The 25555-nt window shown below is 38.9% G+C and overlaps 1 protein-coding gene across 8 annotated transcripts in view; it reads right to left on the reverse strand.

Moving 5' to 3' along the window:
* The window catches only part of RALGAPA1 (Ral GTPase activating protein catalytic subunit alpha 1), a 132502-nt gene extending 108221 nt beyond the window's left edge, over nucleotides 1-24281 (reverse strand). For 2 of the 8 annotated variants that reach the window (XM_050975865.1, XM_050975863.1), the window contains exons 1-8: nucleotides 23952-24278; nucleotides 13029-13139; nucleotides 12475-12524; nucleotides 11373-11430; nucleotides 10700-10743; nucleotides 9639-9816; nucleotides 7991-8106; nucleotides 5890-6028 (exon numbers count right to left, since the gene is read on the reverse strand). In XM_050975865.1, coding sequence (XP_050831822.1) covers nucleotides 5890-6028; nucleotides 7991-8106; nucleotides 9639-9816; nucleotides 10700-10743; nucleotides 11373-11430; nucleotides 12475-12524; nucleotides 13029-13139; nucleotides 23952-24057 — 802 coding nt within the window. In that variant the 5' untranslated portion in view covers nucleotides 24058-24278. Of the gene's footprint in view, nucleotides 1-5889; nucleotides 6029-7990; nucleotides 8107-9638; nucleotides 9817-10699; nucleotides 10744-11372; nucleotides 11431-12474; nucleotides 12525-13028; nucleotides 13140-23951 lie in introns of all 8 variants that reach the window. The other 6 variants (XM_050975868.1, XM_050975866.1, XM_030240527.2 and 3 more) reach the window with 6 other exon arrangements.
* Nucleotides 24282-25555: the final 1274 nt, after the last annotated feature.

Raw genomic sequence — 25555 nt, forward strand, 5'->3', positions numbered from 1 at the left:
TTGCACCACTCATTCCCAGATGCACTGGAATGGATGCAACAGAGAAAATGTCAAGAACCCATAAGACATCAAAACACTTGAATTTTCTGCTGAAGGGAGACAACACTGTTGGTCCAAAAGACAGAAACTTATTTCTGCTATGCATAACCTTTAATTTTTTATCTGAAAGTGATTTCTATAGCTTTGGGTTTTTGCTTACATTTTTTTTTCTATGTAAGTAAACATGTTTCATTATCTTCAGGTCCTTTCAAACTATGTTATACTCAATATTTAAAGATAAACTTCAGCAAACTCACAACTTCAAATTTTCATTGAAAACTACAAACTTCCAAGTAGTAAAATAATTGTCAACTAGACTGTGTCCTATACAAGAAAACTGTTTTCATATAAAACTAACATATTGACAAATCAAATAAAATCTCCAGCTGGAGATATATAATCCCAAAATGCAAATACAATAAACACAGCCTCTTCTGGCCCTGCAAAAGGATAAAGATGAATAGAACAGAGAAATCCTGCTGCAAAGCCACATGAGCTTTGCAGTTTCACCTAGGACCCCATTTGCTCTAATTTTGCTGGACTTTGCTGCCAGACCGCAGGCACATGCACTTTCCTATGACAAGATGACTGTGAGGCAATAGCTTCTACATTGGCTTGTAGGGAATGTAATGCAGGATGCTCAGGGGCACATCAGCTGGCAGGAACTGTGATTGTTTGGGGAGTAGAATCAACAACTCAATTTTCACCATCCCATGATGGTTCAGAACTGTTTAGCTTTTCTGGCTTTCTATTGCACTAGAGTCATCACTACTCCTGAATCAGCTTCAGAAAAAAACATGACAATACTTAACTCAATGCGGATGGATTGAACACATGTGGTAAAAGCACTACAAAGATGGGGGGACACATGGATAACATTTTTTAATTGTGCATTTTTCTGTGACTTTACACTGCAAAATGTCATTTCTGGGTTTTACAGCCCAAGACATGGAGCAGAATAGTTCTGCATTAGCATCATCAACCTAAGGCAGCAACGACACTTGCATGTGCAAATGACATTTCTCTGAAAGTGGTATGCCAACCCACCATGGTCCTAGTCCTATAAAGGCAAATATGAGCTATACTCTGATACAAAAAGAAGACAAACATTTGTGTGAGGACTGATTATAATATGTGCTGTCAGGACACCCTGATGCTTGTGTTTCAGTATCATGATCTCTATCTAGTGACAGTAAAAAAACCCCAGGAAACTCAAACCAAAACAAACAAAAATCCAAACCAAAAAACCACCTAAAAAAAAAAGATGGTCCTATCCATATACAGAGTGACAAATTGAACAGAGATGGTTATGTCAGCACTGCCTTAACTCTTCTGTAGCCTGCAGTACATGAGCAAGAGAGAAGTCTTCCACGGTTTTACAGGCCAACCAGAAAGCAGTTAAAGGATACTAATGGTGAGAGTCTAAGAAGATTTTAAAAAGACACACTGAACAATATAAAGATATTCCCAGACTGTATCTTCCTAAAACAAAGTCAAGAGTTGTTTTAAAGGATCCTGTGTAACTTTGCCAGTTTGGGATATTAGAATCCAAGAGGGACAAATCTGGACAGCAGTGAAGAAATAACCAACTGTTGTCTAAGCAATTATATTATGACAGCCTTTTTATGGCATCTAAAGTGCAACCAGCATATCTGCCAGACTGCTGTAAAGATTTCCCTGTTATCCAAAATACACAAGATCCAGCACCTGCACTGAGGATATCCACACTGGTATATCTCAGTGGCATTTCAAAAGCCACATACATGAGCAGAGATAGACCCATCATGATGCTGCTAAACTGAGGAATGTTTCCTGTATGAACTTCACAATTATATCCACACTTTTCAATGAAAGCAATATTTTTAAAGGAAAAACCCCATGATTCCTGCGTACCACGTACCTAAGTACAGAAAAAATGCACAGAATACTCTTTGAGAAGTTTAAAAATGGTTTATTTACTGCAAATAATAAGACCCCAGTACATTGTTTTCATTCTGTGGAAAGCAGGTCAGTAAGAAAATTAAAAATTAGGCTATTTTAAACAAGCATGTGTAACAGTACAATCTGTTGAAAATGAAGCAAATGCCTGGTAGCACAGCATTTAAAGATGGAAAAGTCAGTTCTCTCTGGTATCCACTAGCATTCAGCACAGCACAAAGGCTGCAGTACTGGCAGTATTTTCAGAAAGACTAAACATGCAGTAAACATGTCTTTGCAACACGCTGTCTCCTTGTTTCATGATAACCTCTCAGAACATCCTCTTTCTACAACACGTTTGAACAACATTATGTGCTGCAGCTGCTTCTCGAATGTATCCTCCTTCCAGCTGCTTCTCACATGCATCCTCCTTCCAGCTGCTTCATTTATTTTCAAATTCTGTCCATCTTGGAAGAAGGTATCAAGGCTTCAGATGAGAACACACACAAAAAACCAAAGCAAAACAGAGCTTGTTAGATGGACTCAAACAGCACAAGAGTAAATATTCCCTTCCCCCAAATTTCCATTTTTTCTTTCTATCATGTTTTGGGCTTTCCCCACCCCCTGCCTCTCCTCCTCTGGGAACCTGATGTGAGCTGATGACAAAAAGAAAAGGAAGCTGAAGGTGGTGGAAAACATGCACAGGATAGAAAGAGAAGAGACTAGCAAAAACACACTAGATACCTGTAAGCTTTGAACATGCCTAATTTTTAAGATTATAAAGGGTTCATAAGGAACTAAGAGCTAAAGACAGCTATAGAACAGCCCACATTAGTGTCTCCCTGTAAATGAAGGAGCCTATCTAAATGGCTTGGAAATGGCACAGAAAGGCACATTACTATGACAAAAGAAGCAACGCCCCTGGAATATTATTGCCAAATCTGTAGCTCTTACTAAACAACTTCTAACTCAATCTCAACAGATATTTAATGAAGACTTTACAAACATAATAAACACTATGGCAAAAAAAACCCCAAACCAAAACGTAAAAAAGCAAAAAAAAAACCCCAACCTTTAAACAAAACCAAACCAAATTAAAAAAAACCAACGCCCCTCAAAAAACAATCTCATGGGCTTTTCTAATGCTGTATTCCTCTTCTAAGTCTGTAACACTAAAGCCAGAATCTGAAGGAGCCACAATACTTAGTCTTCTTGTTACTAGAATGCTTAGCACATTTTGCTGTAGGCAACATACTTATCAGGAAAGAAATCTCACTCCAGTATACTGTCTCCAGTAAAGCCCTGTATCAGTGTTGGCTTACTGAAACTACTGTTCTGATTTGTACCTCATGACTTCTCCTAAATTAAACATTAAACCAGTAGCATGAGAACTGTTCTTAGTAGCAGGCTCAGTGCCCAAGCTTGCCCTGCCTTCTGCCTCAAGGATGTAAATTAAGAACAAGCACAGGATTATTTTCAAATAGGTTGGGAAGACGCATGCCAGAGAAGAACATCTTTGAGGAGAAAAAATTATTCAACTTACCAATGTTTATGTTGCTTTCATCACTGTATTGTTCCAAAAATCCTCATTATAGCTGCTCACTGTGCACAGTCTAAGGCACTCACAGTAATTCTTGTGATCTGTGCACATTTCTTCTTGTTTCCCATTGTCCTCTTCTTTACTAAGGCCTTGGAAGTTTCTTGTTTACCATTCACAGAAAAACAGAGGACTACAGTAACACTTCTATGGAAGACTCAATCAAGATCTTCACAGAAAGAGAAAAATAGCATTTCCAAATTTCTTGTTCTGGAGCATCAAGCAACAGTAGGTTTGCTTTCTCAGCACTGCTTACTGTCCCTCTTGTAGCTATTTTATCACTCAACTTCTTCAGAATCTGCATAATATCTCTTATTCTATTGTTACTTATGGCTGTATTTATACTGGTTCTTCTCCTGTAGATGAGAAAGCCCAGTGTTTGTCTTTCCCAAGAGAACATGGCTTTGACACAAGCATCTCTCAAATCTAAATAAATGTACGTTGACCAGAAGAAGCTTAGACCTTTTCAACAAACTTCCCTGACAGCCTAATTTTAGAACATGGAATTGTGTCTGGAGATGACTACACTGGAGAGTCCTTCTGAGATGCTGCATCAACAAATAAGAGGAATGGTGATGTGACTGTATGACTCAAGTGATGAAATGTCAACATAAAACCTGTGTACAAGGTATTGCTTTGCAAAGAGAAGTCTTGAACTCTGTTGGCCAACAACCAACATGTGCATGGGTGCATGCAAACCTGAGAGAACAAAATCAAGATTTGCAAACAACATTCTGGTTTAAAATGGGCTAAAAACTCTGAGTAAAACTCAGGTTTGCTCAGAAAACACTGACCATTCCACTCTCTACATGGAAAGATACGTTCTAGTACCACAGCTTTGAAGACTGTGCCAAACCCTAGCTTCTTTTTTCCTACTGCAAGCTCTTGATAAAATGCAGTTGGCACGAAAACCTAACTTTGCCCTGTCAAAAATGTGAACAAGCACTGTATAACACTGTGAATTCTGCACAGATAAAACCAACACACCCAAAGAATAGCACACTAACACCTTTTATTTTGGCAGCAGTAGTTTCTCTTCAGAGTACAACTGAGATCAGCAATGGTTACATTAGAGAAAGGTTTTACAAGAACATTTAATTTACCTCATCCAGGTTAACAGAGCAAGATTGACTCTAATGAAAGGGTCAGAGGCTTCCACAAAGAACAGAAAATCATAAACAGGAATCTTAACATGTTCTTTCTTGACAAATACATTTGGAGAATGCTCTTCATAGGCAACATGACTCAAGCTAAAAACTGCTTTGCTCTATTGTCTTGTTAGAGTTAGAAAGCACAATTACCTATCTCAAACACTGCTAAGGCCACAGAAGGGAGGAATTTGTGACAGAAAGGTGCTAATTCCAGGCCTGACAGAGGCAAGATCTGGTTAGCACATCCTGGCTATCACACTCCCTCTGTGACAGACTGTGACAAGAAGAACCTGCTTACATGTGTATCACTAGTCAAAGAAGTATCATACCAAGTTATGAGAAGGTGGCATCTGTAGCCACCAATGGCCACCAAAGCTTCCCCAAAGACACCTCCCAGGACGCCCGGAACCTGGACTGCATAAGGGCAGAACTGCTGTCCAGGTGTTAGGATCTAGGGGGAGATTAACAAAGCTTAGGAAGAACCATGTATAACTGATAGTAGATACAAAGAATCCAGAATTTAGGGGCCATAAGAACATTTGGCAGAAGATATGGAAGAAATTATTAAAACAATCTCAGCAATTCTGGTGAAATCAGTTCCAGCTGGGTAAAAGGTAATTCCACAGGGGGGCATCTGCAACCACTACATCACCTACCTAAGAAACCCACCAACCCAAAAGAAGATAAAGACTGAACAAGCAGACTAATTAGCATAAGAGGCATTTAACCAATAGAAGATGGAATACTAATTAATAAGAGAACCATATTACTTGCTGCCAAATAGCAATAATTCCTTTGTTTCTAAAATGCATAAATACTGAAAAGATTTGATTGTAAGCAGCAGACCTTGTGGAGGCAGCACCCTTTCAGCACAGAACGTCTAACAGATGAACAAACCAGGACCCACACCCCAACACCAAGCCCAGGGTGAAGAAGACCCAACAAGACACCGCTGGATCCATGCGTGGTGACCAGCTTCTGCTTCCACACTTTCTCTCTCCTTTTCCCTCTCTCCCTCTGTCTTTTCTTTCCCCATGCAGTCAATGTTACAAAATAAAGTCAGTACTGTTGAAGCAGCATTTGTTCTTGTCACCTTAATTTGGGCAGAGGCATCTCTCACTAATCAGACCATAACATCACTATTAGATAAAATGTAATGATTTTATCAGGTGCGTTAACACTTACCAAGTATAGGGTTATACAAGCTGGTCTCCTTACAGATGTTCGGGAAAATAGAAGGTAAGTAGTATTTCTTAAAATTTGAGAATAAAAATGAAAATCCCTTTTCCTGGTTTTCCTTGTTCTTCCATTCTAAACTCTTAACCTTAAAACAAGAATTTGGACAAAGTAAATATCCACAAGTAGAAGAAACAGGTAACTGATGAAATGTCCTCTTTTTAAGTTATTTCTTTGAAACAAAATCATATATATTTTAATGAACAGTTTTAAAAAGATGAAACAGAAACTAGCTGGGAAATGTCAATAAAACAAAGACAATTCTCTTCCAAAATACTGGTTCAAAATGAACTTAAACACATAAAATACTGAAACCAACAGAAATACACTTGCTTTTGCCAAAGCAAGGAGCATGCCCAAATTGACTATTTTTAATGAAACTGTTTTTATATTCCAAATTTTTTAATAAAAAGAGTAACTACCCATGCCATTCAAAATATTTCTTCGACAAAGTCTTTTAATACATTCTAACTAACAAGTGTCCATATAGTCATTATAATAGATACTTGGATTCATTTGTGTAATTGGCAACATTAAACAAAGAATCACAAGTATTTTTCAACCACAAGCATTTTTCAACCACAAGCAGCAGAAGATACAGCTTTGAAGTTGAGTTACACAAATGTACTTTCATGGATCATGAGTGCTAAGCATTCCCCTTTATGAAATGTTTTCCCACATGGTAAGTAGTACCAAGCATGGTACGTGCTCCTCAAGAAATACAATATGCAGTTTCCACCTTTGTTCCTGAGAATCCATCTGCCTGCAGAGCTAGGTAATCTACCAACTCTATCAAAAATAGTATAAAGGAAGACTCCCTTCTCTTTTTTTTATTTCCTTTCCTCTCTATTTCTCCATTTCTTACCCAAAGGCCACATTTCTCGTATGATCCATTTTCAGGGCAACAGATGTCTAGAGTGGAATGTATATGCATATATTTCAACAAACTCAACATATTAGCTGATAAATATATAATTTAGTGACACAAAGTCCTTTGTCAGAACTTAATATCAAAGAACCTTGCAATTATCAGTGGCCTCTAAAGGGACTTCAGGAAACAACTTCAGCACTCACACAGCAAACAAGCTCTATGACACTTGTTTCAATGACCTATCGGAATTTCAATATAATACTACCGATTTATTACAGAAAAGGCAGTTGTCTTCAAAAATATAAGGGCTATTTTTCTTCAAAGTAAATAGCCAGCATTAAGCTTACCCTACAGATCACAAGTATGAAGACCTCTATTCAAAGTGGGAGATGCTGAAAGCAGTAAAATGAACCTGGAAATGATTCCAGCATGGCAAGTGCACAGAGAAAGACGGATAAAGGGAAGCCATGAAATGTTTAACATGTATTTGTACACTGTCCATCTTCTCCACTAAAACCTGCCAAAGTGTGAAGAAATACTTATAGGTACCCAGCTGGGTTCTGAGGGACAAGTCTGACCCAGAAGGCAGGACCCAGCAACATCTACCATGTCATGCAGCACATAACAGCACAGTAGGCTCAGAAGCAGCATGTGCTTATTGGCCAGCAAATCAATTACATAACATGTAACAGCTGAGGCACAGTTCTTCACAGAAGATGTTGCTATGCCATACTGTCTGAGATCAGGGAATTGTCCAACTTCAAAGAAAAGAACATGGTGTGTCTGAGTTGCACACCATGGACTAAATACTCATTCAACTCTTCATTTTCTGCACACCGTTGATCCACTGGTTGAAGTCAACCAGATAGGGAAGGGAAGAAGAAAATGAGAAGGGAGCTGAAATCAGTATTGCTAGAAGTGACTGACAAGTCTTGTTTTGCATCCATGCCACAATCTGATGGAAGATCCTGTAGTAAAAGATCTAGGATTCTTCACACAGAAGACAAGGGAACATTTTTGTAGAAGAATTAGCTTTTCTACAAAAAAGGGAGTGGCAAGCAAGGATTCTTCAAAACATTTTTATATGCATTTGTAGTGCTACAAGTAAAAAACTTACTGTAAAGGACAAAGAGGTGTTAATTGTTTCCCACTCGTTTGCTTGAAAACTACGCAACCTACCTGAATTACCATGTATTTCAAAAGTGCTTCTAAAAAATAGCTTGTTAAATCTTCTTGTCCTTTATCTCCTGATTGCGGAGGAACAAGTGGAGTGATTTCTTCTATAGTTACTTGAGCTATTTAAAGAAAAATAGAAGTACATCTAACATTTAGACCATTTCTTCTCATGCGTAAACATCTACAAAGTTATGAAAGTAGAAATGCACTGCAGCGGCAGAGAGTTACAAGTAAAACAGTCCACTCATAGAGTAATGAAAATCAGGAAATTTTAACTTCTAAACCACTATGGAACTAATTTTTTACACATATGAAAAGCACAGCAGACAATAAGTAGGTCTTCTCTATGCACTTTTGGAACCTCCCTGCCAAACTCAAATTTTTTAAAATTTTGTTCGGAATTTACACAAACAATAGTGTAAAGCTTATGCTACACAAATGCCAAATCTTTATATCTTTCACCATTTTCCCATTTAGCAGTTGATCAGTTACATTTCCTTTAAGTTTTACTATCTGTATCCTTCTTTGCCTCGACAGTGAAGCTGGTACAGAGTAGATTTTTCTCCTTTTCCTGTAGTTAGATGTTCACATTTCAATCCCCGCACTCTGAATTTCACAAGATAACTCTAAAAAGGCTTAAGTACGTAGCAAAATTTTACTTGCAGAGCTATCCTGCCATGAAATTTGTCTGCTGTGTTTCAGTAAATTTAATTACTAGTCATGGAGACACTGCTTTCCTCTACAAGAATAAAATACTCAAATACTAAGAGAAGATGGAAAGAAGGCAAAGCGCAGCATCCAGGGGAAAAAGTGTTCAAGGTTTTAGTCCCATTTATGTGAATGCACAGATGGCACTCACATTCAAAGATCTCATCCAATTGCAAATCATTAATAAATGAGTTTCAAATCCCACTATCAAGAACAAATTGAGTTAGGAGGCATAATACTAGAGTGTACAAAGGAAAAACTGTCCTAAGAATCATCTTAAGAGAAAAATCATCCTTACCGTATTGATTAGGGCCAAGATATTGACCTTACCATGAAACAAACAAACAAACCCCCAGAAAGTATAAAAACCTCATCTCAAAATACTCAAACTTTTCCTCTCATGCAAACCTTTAAGACCTCAAGTTTTGCAATTTACAAGGTCTGTTTCTTTTTGAAGATTCCAAGTTGCAAAAATATCGCAACTTTAATTACCTGGTCATACACAGACATATTTGTCCTTACACACTGGCCTAACAACAACTCATTGTCTAGGAGGCCACACCAGAAATATCTTTGCACAGCCTGCACCCTGGAGGATGAACAAAGCCAATGCAAGTGTTCCACACAAGCAGAATTCACCTGTGCAAGTTTGCAGTAGATGCAGGATCCTCTTGCAATTTTTAAGAATTACAAGTTTATTTTCAGCACTATGCATTTAGTTACAATAACCTACTTGGAGGGAAAAACCCCAACAACCACAAAAACCAACTAATTCTGAACAACAAAAAAGACAGAAATTGCTCCAGAAGAAGAACTGACAAAATGCTATGAAAGTCATCTCAGCTCCATAATCTCCCTGGGTATGTCAGTTACTTCAAATTGCCTTGGCTGTGACAAGATTTGAATTATGTTGAGAACTGAGTAATATTACCAAATTACTTACTTTCTTGGACATTAAGGGGAGGGTTAATAAGATTATCTAGTGTTCGGGGGCCATATTCAGACTGTGGTGATGAAAATCCAGGAATCAAGCAAGAAAACATCCATAATTGTTCTCTACTACAGTTATTTTGAAGTGCTTGCAGCCACAAAAGAAAGAGACGCACACCCTCTCGACGTATCTTAAAGGAAAAAACATGCAGTAAGTTATCTTGTGCCAGAACAAATAAAAGCATTTCCATTTGTCCTGGAGGAAGAAGAAGGGGAGAGAGAAAAAAAAAATGAGGACAGCCAGTATGACCCCCAGCAATCAGCAGAGTGAAACTAACACATCTGCTGCTCCTGATGAAATGCAAGGCCAAGCCTGGCACCTCCACTGCTGTTTGCCTCAAAGAATTTCTCACAGGGGTTTCTCTGAAAGAAGAGGTAGGAAACCAACACATCTAATCACTTGCTTGACCACTGCAAGATGCCACATGAATTTTTCAGAAAATACAAAAGCTGACATAAAATTTCTAAATATATTCATTAAATATAACAACAGAGTGAGTGAGCTCTCTGTATCAGAAGGACCAATTCTACCTTCTTCCATTTCTCCTTCAAAAAAGGTAGTAAGAATCCTAGAGCACTCCCTTCTTGGCTCTCATACTGGAGAATTTCAGTACCAGAGAAGCCTGCAGGTGGTTTACAGAGGAGTGGTGCAGCTGTTTTGGCCCAACCATTTAAGTTACTCTACCCACCAGCAGGCCTCCCTGGCATAGATAATCTTCCACTTCCAAGGTAGTCTGAGCCCCAAAATCAGCTTTCTTGCCCTAACAATAACAGTTAATATTTACTACTATATTAATGCAAAATCCTTTAAACGACTGGCTACACTACATAAACACATTACTACTGTGAGTAGTTTTACTGAGATAAAGCTGATGATTTGGAGTCATTCTTTCATGACACACAAGTAATGATCTGGTTCTCATTCCTGGGTTTTTACTGTAAAAATTTGCCCTTATGTTCTTATTTGTACTTTCAAGTACTGTAGACAAAATTGCATGCAACTTTTTGCAGTACCTTTAATGAATTTCCAGTGTGAAGAAGCTTCTTTAAAATCAACCCTAATAAAAAACGAGAAAAAAAATTGTTTGCTTTTGCTCTTTCTATATGAAGTAAAATGTCAGAGTTCTCGGTCAGACTTGATGGCCACTTTTAAACAAGTCCTTGGCAATCTCCAATTTAATCTTGGTGACCTTGATACCTTCAAGCAACTGACTCAATGCCAGAAGGAAAAAAAAATCAAATATCACCTTTCATAGCCTACTCATAGAATATTTTTCCCCAAACACTTTTGAGATGTGTACATTAAAAGTAAATCAAGTCATCACAATGCATAAAATCAGCACTCCCCATTTACAAATATCTCATGTCAGTTTTGAAATGTACTATTAAGATAAAGAAAATAAAGAAAAAAAAAATTTAAAACTCCAAACTTTTCACCCGTCCCTGTTCTTTCTCAGCCACTCTTCTATTTCTATATTCCCAGATATAAATCTATACAGAAGAGTATTCATTACATTGGCAGGGTTTTTTGTCTGCTTCTTTTATTTTCCTTCACCTAGCCTACAAAATTTTCCAGACCATAACCCCTTTTAAGCCACTTTAAGGAAATGAGTGGCATAGTAGCCACTCATTGGTAGCTAATAATAAAAAGTAAACATAAAAGGAGAGGAAAAGTAAATCAACTTACCAATACTATGAAATTGCCACCTCTGATGAATCCTTTCAGGAAGGAGTTGTAAAATTTTCTATAAAAAAACAGAACCCAAGGATGTATGCGGCAGATATCGCCTTGAAAGACCAAACAGCCCTTTCACAAGGCCACAGATCAGAAGCTGAAGCATCAACTAAGAAAATTCCCACAATGCTTTCTCTGGAAGCATTGTTGTCCTTTCAAGGTGACCCCATTCCTAATGCTAAGAAGCCCAAAGGCTCTGACAGCCTGTCTGTAAGTCCTGCCCTGGAGACTTCAGATGTTACTGCAGGTCATCTGGCTCCACTACCTCTCTGAGAGACAGTGCTGCCTACAGATAGGGAATGGAATGGGATCAGTGTCTGTCTCAGCTGCTCTGCTTCACAACAGATTGCATTAAGTTATTCCACCATTCTAATGGCTTCAGTTAGGATGTTCAGCTGTCAACTTGCCTCTGTGGCACGAGCAAACATGTGCTTCAGCCTTCTCAACTGAGGGGTAATGAACTACAGCAAAACAGTGAAGACAAGACCTCTACAAACAGAATGATCATCTCCAGAAACAAGAAACAGAACACAGTTAGTAATTCCAAATCTACCATGTAAGACTTGCAACATTTACACTAGAGGCATTTGCAACTTGAAAATAACCTGATTTTTTTCCTGGCTGTGGCCCTCCAGCACACCGTGCAACTGCCTCCAAAGCAGGGATCACCTAATATTTCTTTATGCAGGAACTAGTGAACAAATGAACTAGCACTCTTTCACATTCACCAATGTACCTCACAGAGGTAACATGCAATCAAATGGTCAAAAATATCATGACTAAAGAGAGATCACCTTTCTATGAATTTCAATGTGTATAACACATGATGGGGAAATACCACCACCAAAGAGTAATCAACTATCTAGAGACACAAAAACATCTTTTTCCAGTTTAGACATCTTGCAAAACCACAAGTGAAATCTTTATTTTTTTTAAAAAAGCACATAAATTAAGCTCTATGCAAAAGTAAGACGGAATGCAGTTAAATGCAAAGTATTACAGATGACTGTAGAATAATAGGACTTAAAGCAAAAAAATGTTCAAAATATCTTACCTCAAAAATAAAAAGAATAGAATCTAATTCTTCTCTCTGAGACTTGTGACCTAGTTGCAAAAATAAATAGTTAAAATAGTTAAATATAAATAGAAGATGCACTTTCATTATCAAAACAAAGATCCTTAAATGTGTAAAATGAAAACCTGCATTTATACAACCATAACTTTGCACTGCTTCTGCAAATAAAAATTACACTCCACAAATACAGCTACAATTTGCATAACTTCCTATTACGGCATCAACAACTGGGAGAGATTAAGTTACACAACATCTTGTTAAAGAATAATTCTGCAGAATACAAAGTGTAACACCTTAAGAATCCTCACTGCAAAAGGGCAAACACAGTCATCGGAGAACAAACACTTTTTGCTCACCTCCACTGAGTGCATATCTCACTACTCTGCCTTCATTTGCAAAGTTGGTTCTTAGACATATTTCTGTGTGGCTAATGTCATTTGTGACCACACAGAGTTTCATTTATAGCACCCTGCTTTATTCCATAACAAAGGCACAAGTATCAAGACAAAAAGGGCTCTGTCTGAAATACTTACCTTTTTGTTTAAGGCCCACTTCAATAGTTACAAAGTTTTCAAAGAACACATAATATATATGTGAAAAATGTAGGTCGAAAAACTGTTTGAGATCAATTGATTCTGCATTGTCTGAAAAACAGAACAGAACATTGTTTATATTTATTTCAAATATTCAGAGTCAACCTCTACATACCATTATCCAGCAGTAAGAACTGAAGACATTTAAAAGTAAAATGACTGTTTTTAAAATAAATACCTAAATAATTAAAGAAACTATTGAAGTTTCATTCTTTACACTGAGGCTAATGAAATTCAGTATGACATGCCATATGTGCCTACTGAATTTTAGAATGGGAAGCAGCATATTCATGCACACCCTTGTTTGCATAATAGTAATGCCAACAAATGCCAGTCATGAACCCTAATTCCATCAGGACTAGCACTGTACAGATCAATCTGGTTTCAATTATTAATTTAATAGAAATAAAGCTCGTGACACTGCCCAAACTCTACAACAGAAAGACCATCACAATCTCCAGCTGTAATTACTAAGCTTGCTAAAGAAAGTGGAAGGAGGATGTTAAGTGAGGAACACATCTGCTCTGTAGATAGATAACCTGGGAGGATGCAAACAACAACACTGGATTTCTACTGCTGCCTTCTTATTCCCTCCAAGTTCCAAGATGCACTTTACTTTCTAGTCTGGCTCAGTCCCTCACACTCCTTTGGTTGGGTGGTCTAGGGAAATCAGAAGATGAGATCTCAGAGATACCCTGAGGCAGAAACATCACTCTAAGTATAGGGGAATATGCTTTCTTGTGTACCCAGGAAGCTTTCCAGAGTCTCTTCCCACAACCCTCTAGATGGTTTTCTGCAAATTCCTGATAAAGAAATACACAGTGATTTATTCAGATTAATTTTAAAGTGATCACTTTAAAAAATCAAGCCTTAGTACACACTGTCTAGACACTCCCTGTCCTGTTATTCAACTACATTAGACTTGAGAAACTAGGTGGACAAAACAATACCATGGAAGCACAGAGGAACAGGAAGACAGCACTTTAAATGACAAAACGCTCCTCATTCAGAATACTGATGTGTAACAAACAAAAGCAAAACATGAAGAAAGGTGAGGCAAACAAAACCTTTATACCCATTCACCAGCTATATGCACTGAAACACTCTCTTTCACTGTAGATGCTTCTAAAAAGCTCCTTCTAATTCTGTATTGGACCACAGAGTTTTTAACCCTTTTTAGAATGACATCAATCTTTATCATCTCACATGACTGGATATACAAATGGTAGAGTATAAAGTCAGGAACAATGAACTGAAAGGATGGCCAAAAGCATAACATATTTTCAGTTATGTTTTCTTATATAGCTCTAGAGAACTATTAACTCAATTTTGACACAAATTTTGCTAAAAAAGTTTCCAACACAGATTTAACTTTTGCTGTAGCACAGCATTCTGCCAACAACTTGCATAATGAGTGTAGTAGAGCCAGGGTGCTCTTGGAGTAGACAGTGCTGTATCAGCATCCAAGAAGATCAACTCCTAAGCAAGGCAGCTCAGCTGGAATAAACAGTGGTCCAGAGCAGCAAGCATGTGCCTGACCATCCACAGGCTTACCAAACCCCCGGGTTTGCAGAAACTGCCACACCACCTAGAGATCAGCAGCTGAACTGCTACAGTTTAGACAGGCAAATGTTGAAGGACAACAAAAAGCAATTCCACTTCAAAGAAGCTGAATGATGATTTTCAGTTGATCTGGGAAATGCACACGAAATGGAGCTGTGACTAGAGCACAGGCACAACCATTACAGCCACTTCCACTCGTGGGTCGAGCCCTAAGTGAGTCCTAGGCTAGGGACAAGAAAATATTGGAAGAAAAATCAAGAGTTTGAGATGGAACGATTAAAGAAAAAAAAAAAGAAAGCAAGGATTGAGGCTTTCAGGACAAAGAAGGATGACAGAAGATACCTTGTGGTCCATATGTTTATAGGACTGTATAGAGATTGCATGTAGACAGCAGTAGAATGGTTCACTAAATGAAAGGTGCAGAAAATACTAATTCTAAACACAGAAGGGATAGGAAGCAGTTAAACAGGGTCTCTTCCAATCAAAACATAAAAATGCTGCATTTTTGCAGCCATGTTAAATGTTTCATTTCCTGAAACGGGCCCTCCTTCTTTCCTCAGACATGGGTCAGCTCTGAAGCAGACCAACAGAAAAATCCCAGATGTCTAAAATGATGTATTCTTTTAAACACTCAATCTTAACACAACAGTCAGTAATTTTTGGAGACGCTATTCCTAAATTCTTCAGGCAACAAACTGAAGGCTTGTCTACATAACCAGCTGAACAGTGACTGCCATTTTACCACATAATTGCATATGCATAACTGTTACTGTGGTAAGACATTCTGCCTTTCAGTGGAAGGTGAAGTGGAATGTTAGAAGTTTGTCCTTTAAATTTTTTGTTAGTTTGTTCTGTATTTATTTAAGAATAATTTGTCAAACACCTCAAAAAATGTTTGAAGGAGCAGTGGTAGACCTGCATTATTACCACTAACACCCAATTAACATTAAAAACATAACTTCAAAATACAGCTATAGCTTGCAAGAGTAGGAGGAGAGTAAAAAATTCCTTGACTTTGCAATTCCTATAGCAAATGCATTTCACTCTGATTCCTTTCTAAGATCACACTTGATGGCAAAATCAAAAGCAAGTTTTTAAAATTGAAACCAGTTAACAACTGTATTCTGTAATAAATACTATTGCTTCAGATGGAAGAAAATATAACATTTTATTTAATGGGAATTTTATTATTTTATTAAGTGAAAATAATACCTTATTTAAAACCCACTGACTCCCTTTGTTAATGCTGAAAACCAGCTTTCCTCCTAAGGGAGGGAAAACAGTTGTTCATCTGACAGGCTTGCCATCTAGAGCAAAAGAGAACATCTGCTCATCATCAAAGGACACCTACAGTGATTCAGTATGCTGCTGGTGCAGAAATTTGGAACCTTGCATTTGTTGAGAAGTTTGAAATTTATTAATACCCTGACACAAATTATGGCAAGAAGGAAAAGGGCAAAAAATAGCAGATACAGCATGGAGATAATAATGTAGACCTTAAGAGGGCTTCATCTAGCCACCTATAAACATCATTCAATTTCACAGCTATGTCTATTCTGAACGCAATCCACAGGACTAATGCATGGAGAGAATACTGCTCTCTTTGATTACTGTACCATTAAAACTTCCAGTTATATGCTGCTGTTATACCTTCCTTCCTTAATTAAGGATTTGGTTTTTTTCCTAATGTCTCTAAAATATTCAGTTTACCTCTATCCTTGTTACCAGCTAAGCAAACAGCTCCTCCATTCTCATGTCACAACCATTTTCTCCAACACCATCTCACTGTCTCCCCTCTATGTTCTCTCAAAGTATCATGAATGTTGCATAGAGGTAAAAGTCATTTCCTCTACAAGCAGTGTATCCTTTTCAGACAGCCCTGAACTGAGAATTTGCAGGAAGTTGCTCCTCTGCTTTGGCTACTTAAGTATTTTGTCTTTTTAAGAAGAAAGACATAGCCTTTGTTTTATGTGAAGTGGGATTAAATAGAAACAGGCTTTCTTCAACAACTTCCAGTGCATTCCTATTTTTAAATTTTAAACAAAAGAATTTTATATTCTTCTACCACAGATCAGGTAACTAACACAAACTAATGTACTCCTTGTGTTCTTTGCTTCTGTGTCCAGACTGGGAGGAGGGAAGGACTCAGAAATAAATCTGGCACCATATGAAGTAGTTGGAAAAGTTCCTCAGAACATGAAAGGGAAAAATGGATTACCTATATTCCAAAGGAAGGTAAAAATTGAAGTTTCTACTGTACAAAGCATAGTTTCAGTACACTAAAACGCAGTTTTCTTGACGTTTTACAATAGCAAGAAACATGGATCTTTGTTGTTTTTTCTTAACAATTTTCTGTAATTTAAAAAACGGTACAAATCTGATCTCCATACTAACTCTGTGTTCAGGGTGCTTTTTTTTTTTTTGTTTCCTTTTGGCAGGGTTTAAGGTTGGTATTTTAATCGTTTACCTTTAAAGTTCTGTCCTTTGCAGAAAAGTACTAGCTTACTTGCTTTACAATATTTTAATTTCACACAGTATTGTCTCTTTGTGCTTACATGTCATTTTCTCCTTAAAACAAAACAAACCCTGCCAAACCAGATTTTAGACTTATATTAAATTCGTCTGAAAAGAACTCTCATCAGTTCACACTGCATTGCAGAAATTAAAGAAAATAGACTGAATCATTACAGATTAAGTTGTGGCTAATTTTATGTTCTATTTTAAGAGTTTTAGAATGTAATACTATATTTATATGTAAAATTGTCAGAGCACTTAGTATAATGAAAACATTATCCTGTCTAATTCTAAGACTTGCTGGCTTTTAAGTCACTTTCCCTCACCCTTACCAAAACCCAAACTGACAACTGCAGCAAACAATGACCTGGAAGATGGCCAGAATTCTGGATCTATTTCTGTAAAGCAGAGGCCTGCTATGGACTGACACAGTCAGTATCAACCCCTGTAACAAACTGGTGCCGCCAGAAAGCAAAGGTTTCCATGCTCTCAATGGATAATCAAACTTATTAATTCTTAATTCTCCACGCTGAAATATTTAAGGGTTTCTTTAGAGCAAAACAGTAGAGAGATTTGATTACATAGGGACTGTCCGGAATAGAAAAGCATGTAACTGAGAAAGGTTAAATGGAAAACCTCAGGAACTAACTGGTGGCTCTGGCATAGTTAACAGACTGTCAAAGTGAAAGAGCCCTGATAACAGACCACAAATGCAAATCTATTACACAAAGGCTTCTCATTAGCCCTTACTGTTTCAGATCTAACCAACAGCTATTTGGCAAAACCATTTTTTTAAAAAAGGTAATTTTGTCAAAGAAAGTATTCTTGAAGGTTTTGATACTGAAAAAGGAATATAACTTAAAGAAATCTTCTAATGGACTTCTATTTTGCATCAGACAAGTCTGAACTCCTGATCATGATCTTTTAGATACAAATGAAAAAAAAAATCACAAATGAATAAGCAGGTAAACAGAACCAATGAACATCATCTGCATACAGACTGGTACAACACCAGTGCCCTACAGGAATGAGCAGAAGCAGCTGCCAGCTTTCCAAGCGAATTCTCTAATGGTGCTTGCAGATTCTGAGAGTTACACTAGTAAACTCTTGAGAAATACTTCCACAACAATTCACACGAGCTCCAGAACTTGAGCTATTATTTAAGCAACTTCAAACGCTTCCACAGTAATGCACACATTTTCATTCCAAACTGTCTAAGCTAAACCCACACAGACCTTTCCTTTGCAACCAAACGGTCAGAGCCTCCTTTTTGCCTACCCTGAGGCTTTGATCTGGCTCCAGCCCTCAGCCTTGCAATTCAGCAGCCCTGGCCACTGCTGAACTCTGCAAGTCGAGTGTTAACATTAGCCAAAATACTAAAGCAGAGTAAATCTTCCCCTTCTGCTCCTGACCAAAACATAACTTGTTCAGGGTTAAGTCAAGAGTGACAGAACATGAAGCCCGAGCCCTTTCACTGCGTGCAATCCACATCTGGATCTCTGAGTTACATGAGCAGTGACTTCTTCTCTGAAGATAGACTAACCAGGAAAGAAAAAAAAATCTACAACTCTTGGGAAAAACCAAAAATCTTTGCACATCCACCAAAACTCCAGGCAGCTACTTTTGTTGTAGCTCCCCATTTGCTGTCACTTTAACAATGATGGAACGTTTTTCATTTATGACTGAAGCTGATCATGTGCAACACCAATGAATGCCATCCAGCAGAAGCATTAGGGCTAACTGCCAGTGAAATAGATTCCTTAAATTAAAATCCCTTTAAACAAATGTTTAAGTGTATTGTTTAATATTAAACAATATATCAGAATGGATGTCCAATGCAGTCCATTTTATTCTGTCCCAAGAAATTTGACTTTTCCCTTTCAAAGACTATTTACATGAGATGTCCAAGGCCAACCAATCACAAAGAATAACAAAACAAAATAATAACAAAAACACCCTACACTTCAGATACTCTGTCCTCTTGCATTTTGCAAGTATTCTCTCCATGGTTCCAGAGATAAAAGAAGTATAGTTTTAGATATCAAATGCAAATAAAACAATTAATGAAAAACAATGTATTTCATTTTTTCTTCACTCTGGATTAACAGATTACAAGCCTGTAATTCTACTCAACAAAAAAAAAAATGAAAAAAGAGAAGGGAAGAAAACCCAACCCAACAAGAAAGCAAGTATCCTAAGAATTCAGCCCTATAATAAAATTTTAAACCCATAAATTAATATGATTTACTTGCACGCAGTAGGATTTTACAGAAATCATTAAATAATTAGAGATTTTAGCTTTTTAAAATACATACATTTCTAAATTCAGACTGAACCTTCTAATTCTACAGGTTTAGTCAAACACCAAGATATCTAATATCAAAATGAAAGTCAATATTGTTAAAGTATGATATTATGAAGGGTTAACATACCTAGCTGTCTTAATTATTTATAGAATGCTTAAAGCACTGTTTTAGCAAAAGGACATATAAACCAAGATCTGAAGCTTGAATGATTGCTAGCACAAACTTTTATAAATTACCATTTAAAAATCATAGAATTGTAGTTTGATGTTGAAGTCTGATGAAACAGTGAATATATAGAAGAATAATCCAATATTATTTCCACTTTAATGACCCTAAAAATTGCAATTAGCTGCTAATCGACTGGGGTTTGCCAGAACATATATACATACATACATACATACATATATATATATATATATATATATATATATATATATGTATGTATGTATATATATGTGTATGTAGAAATATTTTTACTGGAAAATCACTGTACAGGCAATACTAACTCTGTAAGGTACACAGTGTGCCTCCCTGGCACCAGCTAGAGAAGCCTCAGTGATCACACCTGCACCAGTGCAGCCTTCCTTCCAGCAAGGCCCTGCTGCTGCCACACAGATCCCAAGGGAATGCAGTTCGACATTCCCGCTCAAGGTTCAGATGCTCCAGCTACTGCAGTCACACAGAGTAAACACAGCTGTCACAGCATTTCCAGCATACAGGAAGACAAGACAGCAGAGCAGTTTTCTAAAATCTCAGACATTGACCAAATCGGCACCAGGGAACTATATGAGACTCTCAGGCACTTCCTAGAACTGAGAAAAAAAAAAAAAAAACAAATGGAGCAGGGTGGGGTAAACACTTCCCTATGGGAAGAAAGGAATACATCTCAAAAGAATAAAATCTATGAAACCATTTGCTTCAAGAAAATATACTGCAGCAACATAACAATGAAAGGCAGATTACCTTTCCTTACACACTAAGTCCCAAGATATGAGACTTCAATCTTTACAATTCTTCTTAGCATTTCTAAGCAAGAATAATATTTCTTACTACTTTGAGGTCTCCTAAGAGCTTTAACTTCTACTAAAAAACCTTATACCTGTGACATGCATAAATGTGTCACATATTGTATTTAAAAAATAAATTAATCAATTCTGATTTAGTCACCTGAATTTCACAGAATTTTCTCTGGTTCCCAAATTACAAAAAAAGGCTGAATGGAGCCAAACTGAAGCAGATCGGAGAACCAGACAAAGGACACTGGCTTGAAGTGGCAAAGAGCAGTTATCTACTAAAGAGTTTCAGAAAATAAATAAAAGAGAAAAAACAAAACCAAAACCCAAGCCACAAGAAATGCATTCCCCCCCCAGCGTTCCTACAACTGATCATTAGCCTAGCATTCAAGAGCTTCCAAGACAAAAATCATTTATTGTAACTTCAAATTTGGTAAGCCTTACTAGATGTTATTTCCTAGACTTTCTCATATATGTTTACATATTTTTCACCCCCTGTCCCTATACAAAGGAATTTTAAAGCTTCCAGTGTCTTTTCACATTAAAGTTTTACTCTCATTTGCGTCATTCCCATATCTAAATCTTCTATACACTGACTATAGCAATGAGACTCCTAAAGCTGCAATGGTATTTGATAAAATGGTATGTCACTGCTTCACAAAAGACACAAAATTTTCTATATATCCTTATGCAGACTCATTTGCATTTTTTACTAAATTTAACCTGAGTTGTCACCAATGACAGGATACTTTCCTAAAATAATACAATTCACTGCACTCTAAGCTATTTTGTAATAGACATTCAAAAGATTCCATCTACTGTACACTACTCTTAATTTGTTAAAAATAACAGTTACAAGCCTTTGTGCTATTGATCCATTTAGCTTCATATTAGGTGCTTTATATTGTTCAGTATCTTCTGATCCTTACCAAAGTGGCTTTATACTAATTTAAATATTTTTAGATTATATGGTGCCTGACTTACAGCAATGCCTTGGAGGATGCAACTCTCAGTTAAATTAAATATAATTAAATTTTTGAGATTTCTCTTTGGCTAGCAGACAGCCAGCAGTCTATACTTCACAAGCAGGCACCTCTATTCATGACTATTCTATTATTTTGGCTTACTGGAAAACTGCTGCTTTGGATGCCTTGGTAAAACAGCAGTAAAACGAACTAATACTCCCTTTCTTCCTCTCAAGTGTTAACCGTGAAACCAAGGCCATACCTGTTTATTGGTGTTGACCAAAGACTAAAATGGACAGAAAAAAAAAAAAAAGCAAAACCAAACTCTGGTCCAATATGCGTTGAAGGCTTACTGAAAGTATTCTAAATTAAAGAACAAGAGAAAATTAATTCTCTCCCTTCTCCTGGACGTGAAACTGCAGAAAATTCTCTAATTCTCTTCTGGATACTCTTTCAGTCTCCAGTGTGCAGAGGCTAAGAGCAATAAACAAAATAAAAAATGTTTCCTTCAGAAAGATGCTGAACACAGCTGACCTGAGATTTCCTGCCCTATCCCCTCAGACAGTCTGTTGGCAATAGCTAACGCAGCTCCCCTGAACACACAGGAAATATAGCAATTATTATTCTGGGGGAATGGTCACTTCTTGTGCTCTAGAGTGGGAAAATGTATGGAAATACCTTACTCTTCTGCTCTAGAAAAAGGCCTTGGTTTTGTAGGCACCTTGTTTTCTCATGCATCTAAGAATAGCTGCATAATGACAAAATCTTGTGGATGTATCCAAAACAGACAAGCTGAAGACTACTGTTACACCTTTCCCTAATTACACAGTCAGTCACACAGTGTGTTCTCACAAACTTGGAGAAAGGATGTGTGGGAGCTGTGCTTCAACAGCTGAGATACACACATTGAGGGGGGGAGAATGATGATAAGGACATGAAAACATCCACAGCCAATTTAGTCTGTCCTACAGCCAGTAAACAGAAACCTTAGATTAGATAAGAATGTCTGCTTGATATAGCTTATGCCTTGCAACTTAGAGAAGTCATCCAATTGTTAAGAAAGCTGAAGAAAAAGAAACGTTGTAAATAAATTGCAAGCAATATAAATGCAAAATCTAGAACAGATCAGATCAAAATAGTTTAGTGTTTTGCAGACTAAAGCAAAACTAGAAATATTCAACATACTTTAGCCAGGAAATCTGAATTCAATTTGTTTTCCTCATATGTTTCAACTGAGCTAAAAACCAACACAGAGTAAGCCATAGCTGGCCCAGTACAGGTAGCTAGGAAGAGTGGTACATTCTGAGTGAGGCAAGGGGATGCATCTGACTTCTGAAGTCGCTTAGACAACCACACAACTATTCTCCATTTCAAGTCTAGATAATTACTATGTTGCAGAAAATAACTCATGAAGCAGCAGATGGTGCAACATGGGAACACCTGTTCCTTTAAACACCAATACAAAACAAGGGAGCAATAGCCGTTTTCCTTGGAAAGGAAAGAATCCAGCTTTGGAGGACAAGATACATAAATACCACCAGACTGTGGGCAGTACCCAAAATAATCCATTCAGCATTCTGTGCTAAAGACGGAATGCAGTTGCCCTTGACCCAGCCCTGTTCACGTGTTGATAAACTGTCAGAAGCAACACACGCATTCACAGGACTGAAGTGCCCAAAAGATACTCCAGAGCAAGCTTCTTTTTTCAAGGACAATTTGATGACAATGACTTAGATTTTTACAAACACATGCAACTAACAGATACCTTGGAATGGTTAACTAGGTTTGTTTTTGCTTCCCCCGGTTTTTTTCATTAGGCAATTATGCCGTATAATCACAATTTCTAATTCACTGGTCAGGTTAAATGGCAGTTCACATGGAACTGCAGCAGCCCTTCAGGGCCTGTGTGTCCTCCTTTGCCAACTAGCAAACCAAAAGTGTTTTAAATCTGGCTGTATAGAAGCTCCTTCACATCTATGCTAGTGAGCACTTTACTACTGTAGCTCTTACCTTGAAAATGTACACAAATATAAATTGGTACTGTAAGAACGTAAGGGAAATGGATTCAGGAATTACAGGCACCATTTGCGCTCGCCAGCCACTTTTATTCATGCACAGCAACTTAGCACTTTGTGTACTCTAGAGAATAATTCCCATGGGAAGAACACCACTTTTTCGTCTCCTTCCACAGTTCCCAGAGCAATGCCGCCGTCAGACGGAAACGTCCGTGTCTCAGTACAAAAGCGCCGAGCGAAGCATCCCGCGCCGCGCCCGCGGGGTCCCGCAGCCCCCGGCACACTGCTGCAGTCTCGCCCCGCCGGGCCCGCCATGCCGGCCGGGGGTCTCCCCCCGCTCGCCGGGTGGGTTCTCTCGCCGGGGCTGCGCCCCGAGTGCGCCTCCCGGCCCAGCGCCCAGCTGGTCCCTCCAAATTCCCGGTCTTTCCCACACCGGGAGCCGCGGCCCCCGCTGACCCGCTCCCTTCCCCCCTACCGGCCGCCTCACCGATAAGGACGCGGAGGTGCTTGAGTCGGGTGAGTGGGTCCTTGCGGGTGTCCAGCACCTTCTGCGTGGATTTCCGCACGTCCCCGTGCGGCTTCTTGGAAAACATCCCACCGGGCCCGGCCCCGGGCCCGGCCCCGGCGCCGAGCTCCAGAGGCGGACAGCGGCCTCCGGATCTGCCCGCTCTGGGGCCCCTACATAGCCAGAGGCAGCAGCGCCGTCGCCGCCACCTTCTCCTCCTCCGGACTCCGACTGCGATGCGGCGAGGGCGGAGGGGCGCGGCGCGGAGCCAACTCCCCGCGGGCCGGGGGGCCGGGCTGGGCCTGGACTCCCCCTTCTTCCTCCCTCGCTTTCCTCCCGCTGCTTCACGACAGCCGTCAGGTACGACCCCAGGCGTCACCGTGGCAACCGCGTCGCGACGTCACGGCGGCGCTGCCCCGCGCACCTCCGAGGCGCGCCGGGCGGGGCCGCGCCGGCCGCGGTGCCCCGGAGCCCCGGCCGAGGATGGAGAGCAGGCGCCGGAGCAGGACCCTTACGGGCTCGCTGCAGGATCCTCTGCGCCGCTCGGCAACAGTAACTGGTGTAGGAAACTGTACTTCTGCTGTTTATAAGTAAAATGTAAAATTATCCCATTACACAGCTACTCAGGCTGTACAGAGAAACTGCAGGGTAGGGGGGCAATCCTGTGAGCAGTAAGGAAATAAAATCCAGGTGGGGACCGTTTTCATCACGGCAGCGACTCCAAACCTTTTACTCAAGCCTCAGTTGTGCAACCAACAATGATGTGTCTCACAGTTCCTCTTTCCACACTGATCCTCAAAGTGCTGCAATTCCTCACGCCGAGCCCCTGCCCGAAGTTGCTTCTCCCCGATTTCACTGCCTACGCCTTCAGCGGCAGTGCTGGCACCGAGACTGAACCATCAGCACGTCTGGGTCCAGCACGAAGGTCTGAGGCATCCTCAGTTCTTCTGCGCTCTGTTAGGATGGTCATGTCCCTTCTGCTCCTACAGCAAAGCCAAATGGGCTCAAGAGAACACGTTTGGCTCAGTCCCATGCACAACCTCACAGCAAGACCAATAACAGCAAGGGGAATGGATGAAGTACCGTATCAACTCTTGCTGAGGATTGAATTGCTATCATTGAAAAAGTCCCAAGTTTCTCCTAAAAGTTTGTTTGCATTCATGAGATAGAGAATTATTGGACTTTCTAAAAGACATCTGCTGTAGTATCATTTAAGACTCTTTCCAGGGTCTCTTTGCTTGGACATTTTTAAACAGTCACCGGTGCTCTGTTTTGGATTGAGGATCACTTCTGTGAGCTAAGAGTCTGATTGGAACAGCCGGAGTTTTTCATACTGGAAATATTTCATTATGCAAGACTTGTTTTAAAATTCCAAGAATTGTCACATAAATAATATAACCCAAGTGTTTAAAATAATGATGAATAACAGTTGATGTAAAGCACAAGGGCAGTGGGAACATAGTGGGTAGCAGTGAGGCATTCAATGTTGTCTGCCTGCTTATGTGGTCTGCCCCAAAACATTTCAGATATTCTACCATCTCTGTAAATGAGATTTAAAGATCAGCATGTTAGGTAATAGCTAGTAT

Source organism: Serinus canaria, chromosome 5 (assembly GCF_022539315.1).
Source record: "Serinus canaria isolate serCan28SL12 chromosome 5, serCan2020, whole genome shotgun sequence".
NCBI lineage: Eukaryota > Metazoa > Chordata > Aves > Passeriformes > Fringillidae > Serinus > Serinus canaria.